Consider the following 20,099-nt stretch of genomic DNA (forward strand, 5'->3'; position numbering starts at 1 on the left):
GAGCCATCATGGTGGGCTGGAAAACTACCTTTTTTGGTAGGCTCCGTCCTTTACATGCCAAGTTTTCCAAGCGCCAACGGTTCCGCTCAATGTCTCCTTCTAATATCTGGATCGCTTTCTCCATTCTTCAGCCTAAAATGGTCGGATCCACTTCTGACACCAATGTGGTGAGCTAGTGTGGGAGGAGGCGTCATGAGGCAGAGATCTGAGATTTATGCCAATCCCCGTGCTCCATACACTGCTCGGCCCGGGAAATGCTCCCAGCTGCCACACCGCCAGCCCCCTCCCCCCACCCACCCACACACACACACACACACACACACATTGTCCCGGTTACATAAACACAGAGAACCACACAACTCAAATACAACGATCAAAACACGAACACCCCATCACCAAAACAACGATTTCAACTAGAACTAACAGTCCCATGAGCCCTTGCGCTCCAGCAGCGCAGAACTGCAGACAGTCAGAGCGACCACCCCTTCCTATCACTACAATACAATGTTACAATGAGACGCTTTAATCCAAAGCGACGTACATCTGGGAATTAATACAGCACAAGCAATGATGTACTTAGGACTCAAGTAAGTGCCAAAAAAACTAGGTTCAAGTGCGATACAATTTCCATCCATCCGAACCACTTATCCTGCTCTCAGGGATGCTTCAGCCTATCCCAGCAGTCATTGGGCGGCAGGTGGTGAGACACCCTGGACAGGCCACCAGGCCATCACACAGGGCCAACATACACACACATTCTTGACCCACATGTCTTTGGACGGAAACCGGAGCACCCGGCGGAAACCCACGCAGACACGGGGAGAACACGCAAACTACCCCGGGGCTCGAACCCAAACTTTCCTGCTGTGGGGCGACCGCGCTAACCACTGCGCCACCTTGCCGTCCGGAACGACTCAATACGATATTCAGAGCAAATTACCTATATAGTTTATAGTTCCCCTGATTTCTTAAATCGTGTGGTAATGTGTGTGTATATATATATGTTCATTACAATACTGAAAATGTAAACGTAGTTTCAAATCCAGTGTAAAACAAACTACAGAAAATCATTTTCGCTTCTTACACCTACCGGACTACATTTCCCACAACCCCCCGCGAAACTGGAAGCCTACGTCATGACAAAAATGGCGCCTAGGCGTTTGCATGGGCAGCTCGACTATTTGTTTTTCTGACGACTAGTGGGAGAAGCCTCGTTTTAACAGCCGGCGTTGAACGTTTTTGGGAGTTGCGTTGTTTCTGATCGAGGCTCGTTCCTAACCGGTAGAATTCGTCACACGTGTCGGCCCGACTCGTCCCGTTCAACCTAACGCTACGCCGAAACGCCGGCGAGGGAATTCGCACAGGTAGTGTTTCGCATGTGTCTCGTTTCCTCTTTCGCCAAGTTTCATCTCTCATCTTGTTAGCTTCGTGTTAGCTTAGACTGCGCGTTAGCTTTACGAGACGAGGCGCATGTTGATAACGCACACGTGTTGTGAGTGCGTGTGATTTTGTCCGTGGCCAGACGCGGTCCGCGACAACGCTGTGAATGTCAAGCTAACGACATTAAGCTATCAGAAATGTGAACTTCCCGTCATCTAGTCATAGATACGTCTCATCGCCTCAGCATAACTTTGATGTGTGATACATTACGCGATAACTCGTGTGTCGTCAAATCTCACGCAAACTCAGGTAATCGTCAAAACGCGTTTTAGCCGCTCGTTTGAAAACAATCGAGTCTTTCCCTCTGTGACGCGGTATCAACGGGACGCCCCGGTTGCACGCCAGATGACCCGGATGACGCCCCCCTAACCCTTTCTGACCTTATTATTTCTAACTTTAACCCTCCGCCGCCCCAATCCTGGCTCTAACTTTGAAGCTTAGCCGGTTCAAGTCAGGTTTATTTGTATAGCCCGAAATCACAAAGCAGTGCCGAAGGGCTTTACCGTCGCTGCACTATAGGACGATATCCAACGCCCCCTGTCCTCGGACCGTAGACTCTAATGAGGAGAAGCTCCAGGAGAAAAACCTTCTCAGGAAAAATACCATTCTGAGAAACCTCAGGATGAGCTTCAGAGGAGGGATCCCTATTAATGGGGGGGGGGGGTTGTTTATTATTTTGTTTTATTGTTTTTCACACGTGATTCCCAACTTTGTGGGAATAAACATTGTTACTGTTGTTTTCTACTTAACCAGTGGTCATGACCAATTCACTTCTGTAGCCGAACCTAATGTACTAGATTTCTGGCCCATATGATAGCAACTGGGACAGCACGGTGGCACAGTGGCTAGCGCGTTTGACTCCCAGCAAGAAGGTTCTGGGTTCGAGCCCAAGGGTAGTCCAAACCTTCGGGGTCCTTTGTGTGCGGTTTGCATGTTCTCCCCGTGTCTGCGTGGGCTTCCTCTGGGTGCTCCGCTTTCCTCCCACAGTCCAAAGACATGCAGGTCAGGTGAATCGGCTACACTAAATTGTCACTAGGTATGAATGTGTGTGTGTGTGTGTGTGTGTGTGTGTGTGTGTGTGTGTGTGTGTGTGTGTGTCTCTCTCTCTCTCTCTCTCGGCCCTGTGTGATGGCCTGGCGGCCTGTCCAGGGTGTCTCCCGGCCTGTCGCCCAATGACTGCTGGGATAGGCTCCAGCATCCCTGCGACTCTGAGAGCAGGATAAGCGGTTCGGATAATGGAAGGATAATAGCAACCCATGTTACGGCAGTAGTAATGTGGGAATGTGATTGTAACCGTGGTTACACAAGCTGACATTGGAATCACAGAGAACCAGCATTTCCAACACTTCCATACCATCGGTGTATGATGTGTATGTGTATGCATTAATTAATTGTAAAGCGCTTTTGAGTGGCTGTTGCAGCTAGAAAAGCACTATATAAAATGCAACTTGATTGATTGATTGATTGATCCCACTTCCAGGACAGACAGAAATGAAATAGGTGTTGAATACACAAGAGTACTCAAGAGTGACAAACTTGCAGTGTACAACCAGAGATTACACATAAATATATGTAATCTCGAATGTATACAGTTAATGCATAGATTCTAGCGAAGCAAATTTAAAATTTGTTGGGTAAAAGCATTGTAAGGAGCGCATGCAAAGCATTTGGGGGTGAATCTAGGATCATCCAAGACGACCCCACAGAAACAGTCAAGAGCCGGCGAGACCCTGTCCCCCAAAACCAGCTTCACTCAATGGAGAGCGAGTAAACGTCACATGCGCATGGGAGACTTCACATAGACTTCCCATGCACACACTAACCTTAACATTAACTCTGAACCTAACCTTAATCCTTATCTAATGTCAACTCCCGGTTAAAATGGCGTATAAATAGGGAGTTACAGATGTCTATCCTTCAGGATATTATGAACTCGCCCTAAATCCACTGGCCCAAAACAAGATTATGCAGGAGAGCTGTCTGTCATTTTCTTATGGTCTCCTGAATGCCAGTGTCTTTTCTTATGTGAAACTGTCTCTTAAAATATGTGATTTGATATACTTGTCATATTAAATCACCTACAACCAATATGCTTATTTTATGCACTTACAATTGTGGCTACTGTATTTGCAGAGAGACCCTTAGGTTCCCATTGCAAGTTGTGTTTAAACTCTTAAAGAGAACTTTGCAGCTTCAGTTGTGAATAGTTGTCCAATTGTGAGCTCCATAAAAAATTACACGGGATTTACTGGCTATCTCTCCTTATGTTAGAATGATTCGCAGGTCAAGGATAAACGTTCGTCCTTGTGTCAAAGCGCCATTGAGAACTGGAGCTCCATCACTGCCCAAAGACTCCACGAAACCAAATGTCGAGACCGTTGAGGGACAGGGGGATGAAAAGGACAGTACAGCTGTGGCTGCTGTTGTGGCAAACACAGACCAAGGGTGAGTTACGAGCTATAGCACTAGCTCAGAATTAATTCTGAAATTAGTTCATTTTTTGCTTTGAGAAGTTTATATATCTACTTTCACTTGTGCAGGGAACCTAATGACCAAACTGGAGAAGGCCCTGTCATATCAACCGCAGTCCAGAGAAGAAAACGTTTTTCCTTCAAGCCCAGAGTGGCCCCAGGCCTTACCCGCACCTCTGCTCCAGCAACCGCAACCCCTGTTAAAGCTGTGTCAGAGCCTCTCGTTCAAGTCCCTGTTTCAGACATCGATCAACCAGTACCATCCTGCCAATCTGAATCTGTTGTTTCGCTTGGACTACAGTCACCGAGCCGACGGAGGCCCTCTGGAGAAAGCAGACATCCCGAAACACAGCCAAACGCCACCCCCCCTACGCTTACCCCCTCAACCCCTCAAACAGATCCTGAAGCTGAGAATCCACTAGAGCTGGCCCACTTTCCAGATGAACAAGACAAAAATAAAGAGTGCCCGCCAGTAAATCAAACCAAAGAAGTTCCTCCCAAACCACCAGATGAACACTCTCCCTCCCTGCCAGATAAGGAGGCCATAGAGATCTCGGAGAGAGCCAAGACACTGATGTCAAAGTCCACTGGGATGGGACTGTCAAAGCCACCACACACATCTCTGAACAGACTGCTGAATGATCCAGCTGATGTGCAGAGGTTGAAAAAGGCCCGGAAGCTGAGAGAATTGCTAAAACAGGAAATTTGCAAGGAAAAGGTGATCTTACATGAATCGCAGACATCTGTTTATAATCTCCCTTTCTGTTTAATGGTAGCTTTTTGAGGTTCATTGATTCCTCAGGTTTAATCAAGAATTTTCCTTTGTGAAATTATTTGCAGAAACATAAAAAGGATAAGGCACGGGCTAAGGAATATGTCACAGACCCTGCGATAATGACACTGAGAGAGCTCATCTATTATATGCCCATGTCCAACCCCATGACGTAAGTTTGTTTGTCCCACACAGCGTTAAGTTTTCTCCCCTGTCAAAGAAGGTTGAGTCAGTTCATCTGGACACAGCGTTTATTGGCAGAGACATTTAATCTCTCAACTAAGTGACCTCTTTCAGTCCACACTTAGTGCAGGTATCCCCACCCCTTACAAACAATACAGTTGAATAACGACCGAAACCAATGATCGGTTTCATATGCAAATATGGGTGTGACCTTTAATTAGCATTTCGCAGGCCATGTGTGCTATTCACAGAGGCCAAAGAGAGTTGAATCAGTTCATCTGGATACAACGTTTATTGACAGACTTCTTACAATGCTGTGATCGAAACTATTCCCCAACCCTCTGTGAAGAAGGCTGTCAGTAAACGTTGTATCCAGACGAACTGATTAACCTTCTGTGATTTTCTTACCTGGATTATTGAGCCTGCATAAAGATATTCACAGAGGATTAGGGAATGTTGCAATAGTAAACATAGTGAATAGTCACACCCCTATAGGTCACACCCATATTTTCATATGAAACTGTCATTAATTTCGGTCATTATGCCACTGTATTGTATATAAGGGTGGGGATACCTGCAGTCAGTTTAGACTGAAGAAGTCACTTAGTTGAGTGATGAAATGTATCTGTCAATAAACATTGTATCCAGATGAACTGGTTCAACCTTCTTTGATTTTCTTACCTTGATTATTGAGCATGTATCAAGACTTTTCTCCCCTGTGTTTGTTTGACTGATTTTACTGTCATTATTTGCAATTTATCCAGGTCCTATATAGAAGATTCGTTGTGTGCGAATGAGACTGAAGTCCCTCCTGTTTCAGTAAAAGACAAGTAAGAGTTTTCTCATCAGTTTTTTGTTTGCTTACTGGCATTTTGTTGCGGGTCAGTGACTAAATGTTGTAAAGTAGTGCATATTAGTATGATACTGACCATTGGTGTCAACATTAAGGTGGTCAAAAGTTGCAAAAGTTTCTTTTTTGGACAACCTGTATTTAAGAAATCTAAAATTTAAATTTAATCTAATTGATTTAATTTAATTAAAATAATAATAATAATAAATTTAATTTTAATAATAATAATAAATGTAGTTTAATTTAAATAACATTTAAATTAAGTAATTTAGGAAATTAAAAAGACTGGTCTGTTTTTGTTTTGAAAAGACAATATTGCTAGTAGAAAGATTTAAGAGCATATACTTAACTTTGTCACACAGGTATTTCTTGTAAGTAGGATTAAGTACAACTTAAGTGAAGTATTATTTTAGATAAAGTATAATTTTAGTGCCAGTATCTGGCATTGGAATAATTATATTTTTTCCCATTACCAAGCCTGAATGCTATCTCTTTGGGCCTTTTACTTCACCAGACAAAAATATTCCTGTATGCATCCTACTAAACTCAGATAGTCTTGGATTGTACATATAAATGTTTTTTTTTTAATTTGAGAATCCCACAGTCAAATTTCACAGCTAACTTACTTGGCTTTTAATATCATTTAATCTCAGAAAATACATTTTAAAATTTTTAATTGCTGCTGAAACCTCCAAACCATCAGAACCTATTAACATCTATTGCAGAAAGCATCAGGTCAAATTGTTAACTTTTCTAGTGTTTTTTTTTAGCTGTGTTTTTATATGGCTTGTCCCTAATGAAACCTATTACCAGCAGACATAATTTCAAATTTGGCCAAGATAAATTTACCAAACCCCTTTGAATATAAAAAAAAAAGTCATTCTGCACTCAATCTTTGGAGTGAAATATTCACCCCTGCTGTACTGCAGACACCGTCCTGAAAATAAAATGCTCAACTGTAAGACAGATCATCTCCATGCCCCCATTTCGAGAGAAACGCCCCCCAACTCCCACATTGCCCTCGTTGCTCGCCATTCTCCAAATAGACATTTTTCAAAAATATGTACAGGGCCAACTGAAACCATAAACTGCATTTCTTTTTAAGCTCAGTGACTCGACACTGTGTGGTCCCTTATATGAAATGCTTGTAGGCCATCACAGTTTCTTAATTTTAATGGCATCCATTTTTTCTGGAGAACAATAGGGGTCCCGAATAGTTCAGAACGTTTTTCATTTATGGATTCATTTTAGATATTTGTTTTTGCATATTTGTCATTGCCACCGAAAACCTCTTTCACATAATTCATTTTTAAATTTTTTTTAATTTGGATTCACATATTAACATCATTTTGCATAATCATCTTTAGTTACTAGATACTTTTACAAAGCGGTCCATCTTTTCTGCTTTTTACAGAGTAAGTATAGAACATAAAACTAGAACATAGGGTGTTTTTCCATTTGAGATAAAAGAAAAAAGGAAAGAAAAATTGACAAAAACCATACTTACATAAACAAATTTAAACAAAAGAAGGACGTTTTGGGGAAATGTACAATTTCCACTTCTCCCAAATTTCTTCAAGCCTCATGAAGAAGGTGATTGTTTCCATCACAAAAATTCTATAGATGGGGTGTCTGGCTTAAGCCATTTCTTTGTAATTGCTTTTCTAGCTGCTACACTCAATATTCTGAATAAGTAACTTGTATTAATGTTTGTGGGTGTTGCATGTAATAGACCAAAGAGGAGTTCATCTCAATTAAAAGTAATTTATGTCCCACATATAGTCACTAATTCTATATAAAAGGTATTTACTTTTTGGGCACTTTCACATTTCTTTTCAAAAGTAGACTATGAATTGTTCGACCCACCTCTTACTGCCTGATATTTTTAGTGTGATCTCATTGCCTTCACAGAACACCACAGAGGCCTCAAGAACCTGTGATAAACCATGAGATGGAAGATCTGGAGGAGGAGGATGAGATGGAGGCAAACGATGAGCAGGCTGAACCGATGGTTGTTCCTCGGGTGAAAGTGGCAGAAGATGGCTCACTGATCATTGATGAGGAGAGGTCAGTAGAATTACGTCATCCAAGGAATACATTATTGCTGATTAGTCTGATTGCCATCAGTCCATTATTAATTAACTGTTGTCGGTCACCCTTGCTTCATTTTGAGTATATCTTGGAATAAAGCGTAATTGACGTCAACAAGAGGGACTGGGGTGATCCCAGATCTCCCATAAGGGAAAGAAATATAAACTTGGGGAGATCTGTGCCATTTTATCTTATAAAACCTAGACTTTCAGCCAAAATACATCCCGATACAAGACTCTGTATGAGTTACAAATTTCCCCAGAATGCATGCAGCCAAACTGTTGTCAGAATTGTATTAAAAATTCTCAAACTAATGTGCGCGCAGCATGTTTCTTTGGAGTCTTTTCAAGCACTGTTGCCAAATCAGTGGCTTTTCAGATCCTACTAGTGATTTTATTTTCCAAAAAAAGTGACTAGCGACAAATCCGGTGGCTTTTTCTGATGGTAGTTTCTTTTTTTTCCCTGATGTTTATCTTTTGAGCAATGATATGACACATTGATATGGCTGGCTCCAGTTGAAGCAGGTTATATATCCTGATATGTATGCAGCAAGTCACCCTCTCAGTCTCTTAAGCACTCATTAGTACTACTACTACTACTACTGCTACTACTGCTATTAGTACTTTCGGCTGCTCCTGTTAGGGGTTGCCACAGCAGATCATCTGTTTCTATTTCTTCCTGTCCTCTGCATCTTCATCTGTCACGCCAGCCACCTGCATGTCCTCCCTCACCACATCCATAAACCTCCTCTTTGGCCTTCCTCTTTTCCTCTTCCCTGGCAGCTCCATATTCAGCATCCTTCTCCCAATATACCCAGCATCTCTCCCCCACACATGTCCAAACCATCCCAATCTTGCCTCTCTTGCTTTGTTTCCAAACTGTCCAACCTGAGCTGTCCCTCTAATAAGATCGTTCCTAATCCCGTCCTTCTTCGTCACTCCCAATGAAAATCTTAGCCTCTTCGACTCTGCCACCTCCAGCTCCGCCTCCTGTCTTTTGGTCAGTGCCACTGTCTCCAAACCATATAGTTATATATAGATGGTAGTGAGCTGGTCTCACTACCATCTTGTAAACCTTCCCTTTAACTCTTTGCTGGTACCCTTCTGTCGCAAATCACTCCTGACACTCTTCTCCATCCACTGCACCCTGCCTGCACTCTCTTCTTCACCTCTCTTCTGCGCTCCCCGTTACTTTGGACAGTTGATCCCAAGTATTTTAAACTCATACACCTTTGTCGCCTCTACTCCTTTTATCCTCACCATTCCACTGTCCTCCCTCTCATTCACGCATTCCCTTAAGCACTCACATGGTTTGACATCTCATTGGGCAGACACTTTCCAACAAAATTAATGCAGGTCATCAAATGGTAAATACACTACATTTATATAGTGCTTTTCTACTTAGCAGAGTACTCAAAGTGCTTTACAGTGAACTACTTTTCGTCTACATATTCCATCCATCCATCCATCCATCCATCCATCCATTGTCTTAACCGTTTATCCTGCTCTCATGGTCGCAGGGATGCTGGAGCCTATTCCAGCGGTCGTTGGGCAGTAGGCAGGGAGACACCCTGGACAGGCCGCTAGGCCATTATTATTACCAAATTTCTGTTCCCATCTCCTCCAGCAGTTTTTTAGCTATTGACGCCAAACCAGCTGTAAAATGTCTGGCCTGGTATGGTGAAGTGTGCTTGCATATAACTTTTTGATCACTTGATCACTTTTTTTTGTTGTTGAGATATTTAGATTTTGTTGCAAATCATTTTCACATACACATTAGTGGAGTTTTGATTGAGTGAGGCTAGAGTACATGGTGTCACAAAAAATCAGTAGTAGTTGTGTTGCGTTATGCTAAATGCACATCATCTTGCCTCCCATGATCAGCTTTCGTGAATACTTGTTGACTTCCATTGTAATTTCAGGAATCGAGCACAATTTATTTGCCATTTCATCTTATGTACGACGTACACAAAAGTAACGAAATTCCGTTTCCCCCTGCCCTCAGCAGTGCAACACAAAGGACAAAAACAGAGAGAACAAAGCAAAAAAACAACAACACACAAACAGTTAACAATACAGTCCACCCAGTGCAACACAGTCCCAAAAACCCCACTGTCCAGAGAACGAATGCAGCCAGGATGACTGTCGGAACTACCGGTCTGCATGGGCTAGCAGTTAGCCTAGCCTGCCCCTCCTTCGCGTCCCATCAGACCGCCCTCGGTGTTTCCCCCTCAGGCACAGCTCCAGGCAGGGCTGTGGTCCCTTGGCCCATCGGATGCAGCAGACCAGGCTCCCCCAGCCGATCCTACGCCAGTTCTCAAGCCAAACACCCTTGACACACCTCCCCCGCATGCCACACGATGACACAAACGCAGACGCAGACAAAAACACTGCACAGTCGACGCTAGGTGAGGCCACCGCCAGACTGCCTGGGTGTTTCCTCTCAGGCGGGGTCGTGGGGTAGCAATTAGCTTAGCCTGCCCTGCTTCCACATCCTGTCAGACCGCCCTTGGTGTTTCCTCTTCGGGCCCACAGGACGCAGCAGACCAAGCTCTCTCAGTCGATCCGGCGCAAGCTTTCCCAGCCAAGTGAAATCGACAGTCAAAATAAAAACTTCACACGATGACACAAACTTACATGTGGATGTGGACAAAGACACTGCCTAATTGGTACTGGGTGAGGCCATTGCAAACACGAGTCTGTGACGCCATCATTTGAGTTTTGCACTAAGGCCTGTCACAGAAGCAGTGCAGTAGTAGTAGTAGTGCCATATGGATCTGAAATGTGACACTGCTGGTCAGCAGCCACCATTTTCTTTAAGAAACGCACCTTTATGGTTTGACTTGATCTTCCACAACACTCCTCACCCCCAAACACGGGACATCAAGTTTTAGTCATCTCCAGTATGCATACTTTCTTTCTGTTCATGACACATTTTAATCTGTCCTTACACTTTGCTGAAATTGAAATATTGTGGAGCTCCAGATGCCTCAAACATGCATCTTATAGACGTTGCGTCGATGTGTATTTTTACATCTTCTATGTTTTCTACTACTCATACTAGGCTACTTCCTAATCCCGCTGTTTGAACTTGTGTCACAGCTTGACAGTGGAGGTCAAGAGAGCGAAAGGGCCAAATCCAATAGAGGACAGAGACCCCATCTTTGAGCGCGGCTCAACCACCACATATTCAAGTTTCAGAAAAGGGAGCTACGCAAAACCCTGGTCCGATGAAGGTTTAACCGACATACATACTGTATCCAGATAAAATTAATGGCAACAATTTGGTTTAATGCATTGTAATTTACCTTTTATATTTATTTGTCATTGTTGTCGTTTTTTTTTATTTTTATTTTTTATCAGAGACGGACATGTTCTTCCTGGCCGTCAGCATGGTGGGGACAGATTTTTCCATGATCGGTCAGCTGTTTCCCCACAGAACTCGATCCGAGATAAAGGTCTGTGATAATATGAATACATTTAATTTAAATACGTAATAATGCCATGTCAGCAAGTATTTCTCTGACTACATGACAAGTTAGTGAATCCTCAACGTCGTACGTCACTGTTAAACTTCCTTCAGAACAAGTTCAAAAAAGAGGAGCGAGCCAATGCCTGGAGGATTGACAAGGCTTGCAGTAAGTATTTTTGTGTTTCTAAAACAGTCACTAACACTAGTTTGTATTGCATTAATACCGGGTTAAACACTGTGTTTTGAGCTGGTAAGAAATTAGGCATTGCTGACATCAGAAATCAGAATCAGAAACACTTGTCATTTCATTTTTTAATTTCACACGCTTGTGCACGTGAAATGAAATGAAACATCATTCCCCCCCCAGCCCGCAGCAGTGCAGCACAAAGACAAAAACACATCCAAAACCTACAAGAACACACATATCCGAACTAACACATATCCTATTTATTTATTTATTTATTTATTTTTACCCCCCCCCCCCCCCCGTCTCCCAAATTGTACTTGGCCAATTACCCCACTCTTCTGAGCCGTCTCGGTCGCTGCTGCACCCAATTCAGTTCACTTCAATTCAGTGATGCTTTATTGGCATGACTGCATTAATTACAATGTTGCCAAAGCAGGTGACAGCGAAACAGGTCAACAGAGTACCAATCAAATCAATCAATCAATCAATCAATCAATGGAAAAATAAATGTACAAAGGAATAGGTAGAACTGTCTGAAACATAGAACAGCACTTGAACAGCAACTGACAGTAACTGACGGTGTTCTGGTCACTCACTGACCCTTAGGCTATGGCATTCTGACACATATTGTGCCGCAAGGTGTGACCTTTGGCCCGCTCCTAAAATAAGTGGCCATTGCTCTTTCTCAAGCAGCAGTAGAACATTTGAAACCTGGTTTTGTCATTACCATCACGTGTCATACCGTCACATTTTGTTGTTACAACTTTGAAAAAATGCATCATAATATCAACCTTATTTTGTAGGATGATCAAAGCTATGCTAACATATTTGTTCCAGACCACTTAATAGAGCTTTTTGAAAAAGAAATGTATTTATTTTTTCAAAATTTCAAAAGCCAAAAGTGCCCCAAATTGAAGAATCACCCAAGTACTGTTAAAATGTACTTTACATTTTCTATTGCAAAATTCAAATTACTTTTGCCAAATTAATTTGAATAAGAGAATGCATGTGCAAAATTGCAACATAAAAAAATACTTGTTGCATAAAAACTTTGACCCAATTAGTTCAGCATTTTACAACAATTGCATTTTGTAAGGCTAGATATTTTTTGAACTGTAATACAAAAAAGTTGTGTTTTGTAAAACTTTTTGTTATGAAAGCAGCCCTTCTATTTGTGTAATGTTTGTTGTAAACCAAGTAGCCACAGTATAGTCACCATTGATCAAATTAAACCATTTGATCAATTAGGCAGCCACACAACTGAGACTACATTAAAATATACTGCCAACTAATGAGGTCTGTACATCGGCACATAAACCCTGTAGTATTTGACTGTTATTACAGTTGTTGGATATACAACTCAAATGTATTCCTTAATGGGAATCTGCTTTTTCTTGACTTTTTTCATTTATTTAGTACCTCATTGTATCCAAGTGGGGCTTAAATTCAGTACAGTGTGGTAAATGTCTTATAGGACAGAGGTCCAAATTCGATGTAGAGTCCTTCTCCAAACTGCTTCAGAAGATGATGGAAGTAAAAAACAGCAGAACTAAGAAACTTAAATCCCCGAGTGAAACGACGGCCACCAAAAGAACCAGAAGAAAGGCTAAAGGTAACCTAACTGCTTCCTGTCAAAGGTCTTCATCAGATTTGACCCCCAGTAAACTGTCAAAAGGATATTTCATCTCATTAATTTCCCCACGGTTTTCCCTGAGTTGTCGTGATATCTATGTTTGCAATATTTGTCTGTCCTTTAGGGAAGAAAGCTGTAAGGGAGCTCAGTGATTTGGAGGAGGAGGAAAATGGTTCTTCTGATTTGGAAGAGGTGAGCGGAGAGACAGTGAATGAGGACATCTGTAATAAAGAGGGACCCCCTGTTTCCAAATCAAAGAGGAAATCCAGAAGAAAGCCTGAAGACCAGGCATCACCTGAGCAGCCAGAGGAAAAGAAGACAAAAACAGATCACATAACCAGTGAACAAGATACACAAGGTCCGCTCTGTTTCATTACATTTCAGAATGGGTTGTATTGGCTGCAACACAAATGAGTTCAGTGTTGACTTCTGTCATTTATTGCCTGTTCATACTCAGGTGAGGCAAGTTTACCTGAAGATGCAGAGGCAGTATTGCCTGAGGACCACTCAACTCTTGACAGGTATTTTACCTAAGATGTTATATACTTGCTTGTATCCCCTTGTTTGGGATTCAAAATTTCTGAATTTGTTTTTTTCCATATATACAGTCCTGAAAATTCAGAATCTGTGAAGTCTGCAAAGGGCACAATGAACAAACCAGCTCGGCTCTCAAGAACAAAAACGCCCAAATTGCCCTTGCCATTGGGCCGTAAATTGGGGAAGAAAGGCCCGCGACCCTCTATAAAGGTCAAAGATGCCACCCCAGATCCACTAAAAGAGAACACTTGTGAGGAAGCCCCCAAGGAGCCGGTGAGAGATGAAGTTCCAGTTTAAACAAGCAATAAGCTGATGTTTTTCATATGTGCTGAACATTACCTTAACCTTTAGGTTGATGGAAATGCATCGCTTGTGGGGCCAACAAAGCAGAAGAAACCAGATAATGACAATTCTTCGGAATCTGAAGGGGAAACCCTTGTTACGCCACCCAAGCCTACAAGGTACAACAGTTTCACATTCTCACACTGGTTCCTAAACTATTTAAGGTACTATGCGTAGTATTTCAGCTTTCCTGAAGAATAGTATGGCAGCAGGAGTTGCTAAATGGTGCTCGTTGAAACAAAATAATGACGTCGACAACTCACTGCCCTCCCACTCACCAGATTTTTGCACTTAAGAACAGAGTAAAAATGCCTGTTCAATAACATTATTTGTTATTTGACCCCCAAAACTTGTTTTGCCGTCATAGTCTTAAGCAAACCTAACAGCGATAGTAGGCAACAATCGCTAAATAGGGTGTTTGACAATTACTGATGTTGGCAAATGTGCTGCGTATCCACTACCTTCATTTTTTTTGTTTTAATGTTCATTTCTTGCTTTGATATGTTGTTATTTACATCAGTCAATGATAAGTATAAGGATTAAAGTATAAATAAACAAGTCACCTTTAAAAAGTGCTCTAAAGGGGTGTCCAGGTGGTGTGGCGGTCTATTCCGTTTCCTGCCAGCACGGGGATCGGCGGTTCGAATCCCTGTGTTACTTCTGGCTTGGTCGGGTGTTCCTACAGACACAATTGGCCGTGTCTGCAGGTGGGAGGCCGGATGTGGGTATGTGTCCTGGTCGGTCGGGGGCGCCTGTTCGAGGAGGAGGGAGAACTGGGGGGGAATAGCGTGATCCTCCCACGTGCTACGCCCCCCTGGCGAAACTCCTCCCTGTCAGGTGAAAAGAGGCGGCTGGTGACTCCACGTGGAGGAGGCATGTGGTAGTCTGCAGCCCTCCCCGGATCGGCAGAGGGGGTGGAGCAACGACCGGGATGGCTCAGAAGAGTCGGGTGATTGGCCAGGTACAATTGGGGCGAAAAAGGGGGAACCCCCCCCCCCTCAAAAAAAGTGCTCTAAATAGATTTTTTTCCCATCATTGCAAATACATTTGCTAACCATTGTGTGACTTTGTTGTAGGTATGGAAGAATGCCCAAACCCATCCAACCCTTGAATTATTCTCCCAAGGAAGATGCACATTCATCTTTATCTGAAGCCACTTGTGACCCTGCCTCCCCAGTGGCGTCCCCCACCACTGCTGTCAAGCCGAAACCCAGGCAGCCACCTAGAAAAGCCAGGTCTTCAAAAACCCATTCAATACAAGGATCCAAAAAGCCAAAATTGGTAACCCTCAGGTCCTCTCAGTCAGAATATGATGATGATGATAGTCATGATGATGATGATGATGAAACGCAAAGAGAAGCAGAGGAGGTGGAAGAGCAGCGTCATCCTTCAAGCCCAAAGGAAAGCAGTGCTTTTGCATTTGTGCCGGCCAGCCTACGCTCCCCACAACCTGTAGTGTCAGAGGTTGAAGAGACCTTGGCGGAGGTATGCGAGACAACCCTTTATATCTCAAAGATGAATTCCATCTTTTTATTTCAGTGTATAAGATCCTATTCTTCAGTTTTGTCAATATTTCCTTTCTGTAATTATCTTTAGATCTTTATTTCATTTGGTTTGTAGAAAATATTATTTCATTTGGTTTGTAGAAATGACACAATATTTGCCTTTGTTTTTGATTATGCATGGTTTTACATTTCATATTTCATGTCCTCCATCCTGCCCCCCTCCCCACATGTCATGCTTAGCTTGATATTTTAACGCATATCCCTGATGTGCTGGGCATCCCCCAAGATGCCCTTTGTCCTGATGCCTCGTGTGAACAGGCACAAGATGAGTCAGGCACAGCTTCCTGTGAGCATCACTTGGACCTGCATGTTGTAAGTGCTCCAGCCTACTGTGTACATTGAAATATTAACCACTCAGTACAGTTACACTTGTCATTTAAATGCATTGTGGACATTTGATCTAAAGTGATCCGATGTTCTGTGGCTCCATTGTAGCACATGTACTGAAAAGCACGAGAGGTAATTTTACATTGTTGTCCATATTACTTAATTCTGCTTATATTTTCATTTTGTTTGCTTCAACGCAGTTTATAAGCCTCACTATCTTAAAACCAGGCCTGATGGGTCTAAGAAGAAAAACAACTCCTCCCACACTCAGCCCGTTGGTTTGGATTTGCAGTAGTCTTTGTGGCCCGTTGTTCTCTGACGCTGAACCTCTCCGAAGCGATGCTCATAATTAAGGTGTTCATTGTCTGGAGCCTCTGGTCTGCACCACCCTTGGCTGTTGCTTCAAGGGCTGCATCCACATCTTCGTCAAACTGGCACCACTCTCTTTGTTGGCAGCAGGCCACAAAACCTGACAATGTTCTGATGGTCTACTTTGGGGTGTAGCTCATGGTGCTTGGAGGTTCTGGCCACTGTAGGGATTCTCCAGACCTTGCTCCTCCTCTGTCTCACCAGGTGCTGTATCAGGTACTTGCACTGTGCTTTGCACCACTTGCTCCTTCCTCAAGCAGCCCATCTGGGTCTGGTGGATCTTTAGACCTCTTGGGTTTTGCAGACCTTGCCGCATCAACAGACTGCACTCGTAGTCATTTGCTCATTAGCTTAGGTCATTATCAGTATATCCATCCATTTGAAGTGCTCATCCTCCCCCTCTCTTGGGCACCCCTGGGGGTATTTCTCTGAAAGGCTCTTTGTAGCATATTTGTGGGTGCTCCATCTAGAGAGCTTCAGTTTGGGGTGCTAACCCTCCTGCCCTGGTTGCCATCTCTCTGAGCTGTCCAATGCCTCTTCAGTTGTCCCCACACTATTCACAATTGTCATCCAGCCTTTTCCTGGAAGTCACTGGCATCCCATACTGAGTTAGTTCTTTGATACACCATGTAGTGCAACCTGGACACATCGTCAGTAATGAACCCGGGGTCATCAGCCGTTTCATGTCTTAACATCAGACACCCTTGCCCGAGCGACCCAGCCAGGGTGACTTGTCCAGGTAGCGCATAACGCCACGTGTCACCCATCTTCACCCAGAGCCAACGGGAAGCCTTTTCCACAGCTTCCAAGACGTTCCTAATGGCTCTTCTTCTTTGCAGTCCACAAGTCCTCATGTGTCCCAGGACCCAGTGTAGCGACTGGCCTGCAAAGCCCCTGTAGCCCACTTCAACCAGCTAGCCAACAGTGGGCCTTCCAACCATTCCTCTGACGCTCAGCCCATCAGTTTGGATTTGCACTAGTCTTGGTGGCCTGTCGTTCCTTGACGCCGAACCACTCAGAAGCGGTGCTCTTTAGTAAGGTTAAACGTTGTCTAGTCTTAATTCATTCTAGGAATTATATTGTATATAGGGTATGCTGTAATAAGTTGGATGGGGAGTTTTTTTTCACATCAATTTTTAACTTTGTGTGTACATCAAATTATAATTCATACAGATATGAAATGTAATTGGGCCAACTATTACTTTTTTTCCATAAGTGGCGACAGGCATGAGCGGAAGTCCATGAATACTGGGATGACATCCAGCGCTTTACCTGTGTCCCCATCCATAGGGGTAGTGGTTGTGTCAGGAAGGGTATCCGATGTAAAATTTTGCAATATCAATATGCAGATTGACAAGACCATACCGGATCGGTCGAGGCCCAGGTTATCAACGGCCGCCATTGGCGCTGTGCCCTCACAGGGTACCGATGGAAACTATAAAATCCACTGTGGCGACCCCTGAGAAACAGGGAACAAGCCGAACGAAGAAGATTACTTTTTTTCCAAATCACATTTGTTCAAGAAAATTCTATTTCCTTTACAACTTGGGTCTTATTTTCAGTTTCTACCATCATGGGTATTGGTTATGATAACATTTTACTCACTGGCTTTGTTCTTGAGATTTTTGAGACAGGACCACCACTAGATGTAGCTTTACAATGACGTTGTTTGGCATTATATTCTTACGAGGCACTGCAGCATGAACCTTAAAACCGTCCTTTCAATGACGACAAGAAAGCCGTAGTGCCTCAGATAGACTGTGTACATGATTTCCCCTTATCTGTGACTTATCATTTGCGCTGGAAGAGTAGGTGGTCATTGAGTAGTCTAGTACTACCTATGGTAAGAATAGGCTGGTCATTCCTGCAAGTCTAACCAAGAAATAGCTGAACAGTGTAATTGACCAATGATAAAATTGTGCATTTCAGGTAATAACTTAACTTGTACTCTCATTTTCACTTCCAAATACATGGTTTAGATAAGTGGGTTAAATTGGACTATTTGGGGGGCGTCTGGGTGGCGTGGCAGTCTATTCCGTCGCCAACAACACGAGGATCGCCGGATTGAATCCCTGTGTTACCTCCGGCTTGGTCAGGCATCCCTACAGACACAATATGCCGTGTCTGCAGGCAGGAAGCCGGATGTGGGTGTGTCCTGGTCACTGCACTAGCGCCTCTCCTGGTTGGTCGGGGCACCTGTTCGGGGTGGGGAGGGGGAACTGGGGGGAATAGCGTGATCCTCCCACACCTTACGTCCCCCTGGTGAAACTCCTCACTGTCAGGTGAAAAGAAGCGGCTGGTGACTCCACATGTATCGGCGAAGGCATGTGGTAGTCTGCAGCCCTCCCCGGATTGACAGAAGGGGTGGAGCAGTGACCGGACAGCTCAGAAGAGTGGGGTAATTGGCCAAGTACAATTGGGGAGAAAAAGGAAGACACCCCCCCCCCCCAATAAATAAATAAATAAATTGGACTGTTTGAAACATGACTGACAGTCATGCTCCATTGCTTTTTGAGACACTGCTGTGAAGTGGTGTCAAGTAGGTGGTCCCATATCTAGAATCTCTAAAGTAAAGCCAGTGAGAAAAATAATAGCATAACAGATATGTGTGATGTCAAAAGCTATGAAAGTAAGACCCAGGCTGTAAAAAAAAAGGAATTTTCCTTTAACAATTAAACAATGCTATAACTTGTCACAGGTGGTTCATGAAACTTCCTTTTAAAATTACTTAAACTTGTTCATGTGTTTACCTTTCAGGATGTGAAAGATTTCCTGTCTGCTGACCAAATGGAAGGTATACTGGAAAAAGTATCCTAAATAACTCCAATTGTTATAAGTTTTTTTCATAGAAAATAATAATAATAATCAGTTATTGTACTCTTCTGTCTGTGTCTTAGCATCTGAGAAAGACAGCTACAATGAGGCTGCCCAAACCTTGTTGACCATTGGAAACGTTACTCATCTCTCCCAGACATCACAGAATCAGCAGGTCACACAAGATCATGGATCAGGTGAGACACACTGTGACAGAACTGGTGTCACGGGAGGGGTTCGGAAGGAAAGAGGACTCAGTTTAGGTGCTAACACGAGCTTTTTATTTGATGATGTGTCTGACTCCGCATGGGCTGGTGCGCTCTGGCGCTGGAGCCACTGCCTCCCTCTGTCTCTCAGGGTGCTCTCATACTAGAGCTATTGGTGCAGACCCAAGTCTGCTTGAGCCGTTAGTTTGGTTCGTTTTGTTGATATGCATGCTGTTTTCCGAACTCTGGTGCACACCAAGGGACAATACCCAAGTCCTCCAGAAAACAGGGGTCTGGGGGTACGGTTCACCTAAACTCCAGTGTGGTTTGCATTTGGTATAAAAGCTTGTGTCCGGGTAGGTGACGGTCTATTCTGTTGCCTACCAACACGGGGATCGTCGGTTCGAGTCCCCGTGTTGCCTCCGGCTTGGTTGGGCAACCCTACAGACACAACTGGCCGTGTCTGCGGGTGGGAATCTGAATGTGGGTATGTGTCCTGGTCGCTGCACTAGCGCCTCCTCTAGTTGGTCGGGGCGTCTGTTCGGGGGGGAGGGGGAACTGGGGGGAATAGCATGCTCCTCCCACATGCTACATCCCCCTGGCGAAACTCCTCACTGTCAAGTGAAAAGAAGTGGCTGGCGACTCCACATGTATCAGAGGAGACGTGCTAGTCTGCAGCCCTCCCTGGATCGGCAGAGGGGGCAGAGCAGCGACCGGGACAGCTTGGAAGAGTAGGGTAATTGGCTGGATACAATTAGGGAGAAAAGGGGGGGGGGGTATCTCATCTAAAATCAGGAAGTAAACGCTGTTGATGACGTGTAAATCACCGTTAAATGTGAAA

At 43.7% G+C, this 20,099-nt stretch overlaps 1 protein-coding gene across 1 annotated transcript; it reads left to right on the forward strand.

The window, feature by feature from the left end:
• The first annotated feature begins 1,214 nt into the window (after nucleotides 1–1,214).
• Nucleotides 1,215–19,463, forward strand: zgc:162472 (uncharacterized protein LOC553495 homolog). Its single transcript, XM_056290467.1, has 19 exons — nucleotides 1,215–1,364; nucleotides 3,712–3,885; nucleotides 3,981–4,629; nucleotides 4,752–4,855; nucleotides 5,631–5,696; nucleotides 7,628–7,783; nucleotides 10,909–11,042; nucleotides 11,170–11,264; nucleotides 11,390–11,444; nucleotides 12,940–13,077; nucleotides 13,223–13,456; nucleotides 13,556–13,619; nucleotides 13,707–13,908; nucleotides 13,987–14,096; nucleotides 15,333–15,462; nucleotides 15,723–15,854; nucleotides 18,996–19,032; nucleotides 19,136–19,249; nucleotides 19,426–19,463. The coding sequence occupies exons 2-19, from the start codon at nucleotides 3,713–3,715 to the stop codon at nucleotides 19,461–19,463; spliced, it is 2,631 nt and encodes an 876-aa protein (XP_056146442.1). The 5' UTR covers nucleotides 1,215–1,364; nucleotide 3,712.
• Nucleotides 19,464–20,099: the final 636 nt, after the last annotated feature.

Source organism: Lampris incognitus, chromosome 12 (assembly GCF_029633865.1).
Source record: "Lampris incognitus isolate fLamInc1 chromosome 12, fLamInc1.hap2, whole genome shotgun sequence".
NCBI classification, from domain to species: Eukaryota; Metazoa; Chordata; class Actinopteri; order Lampriformes; family Lampridae; genus Lampris; species Lampris incognitus.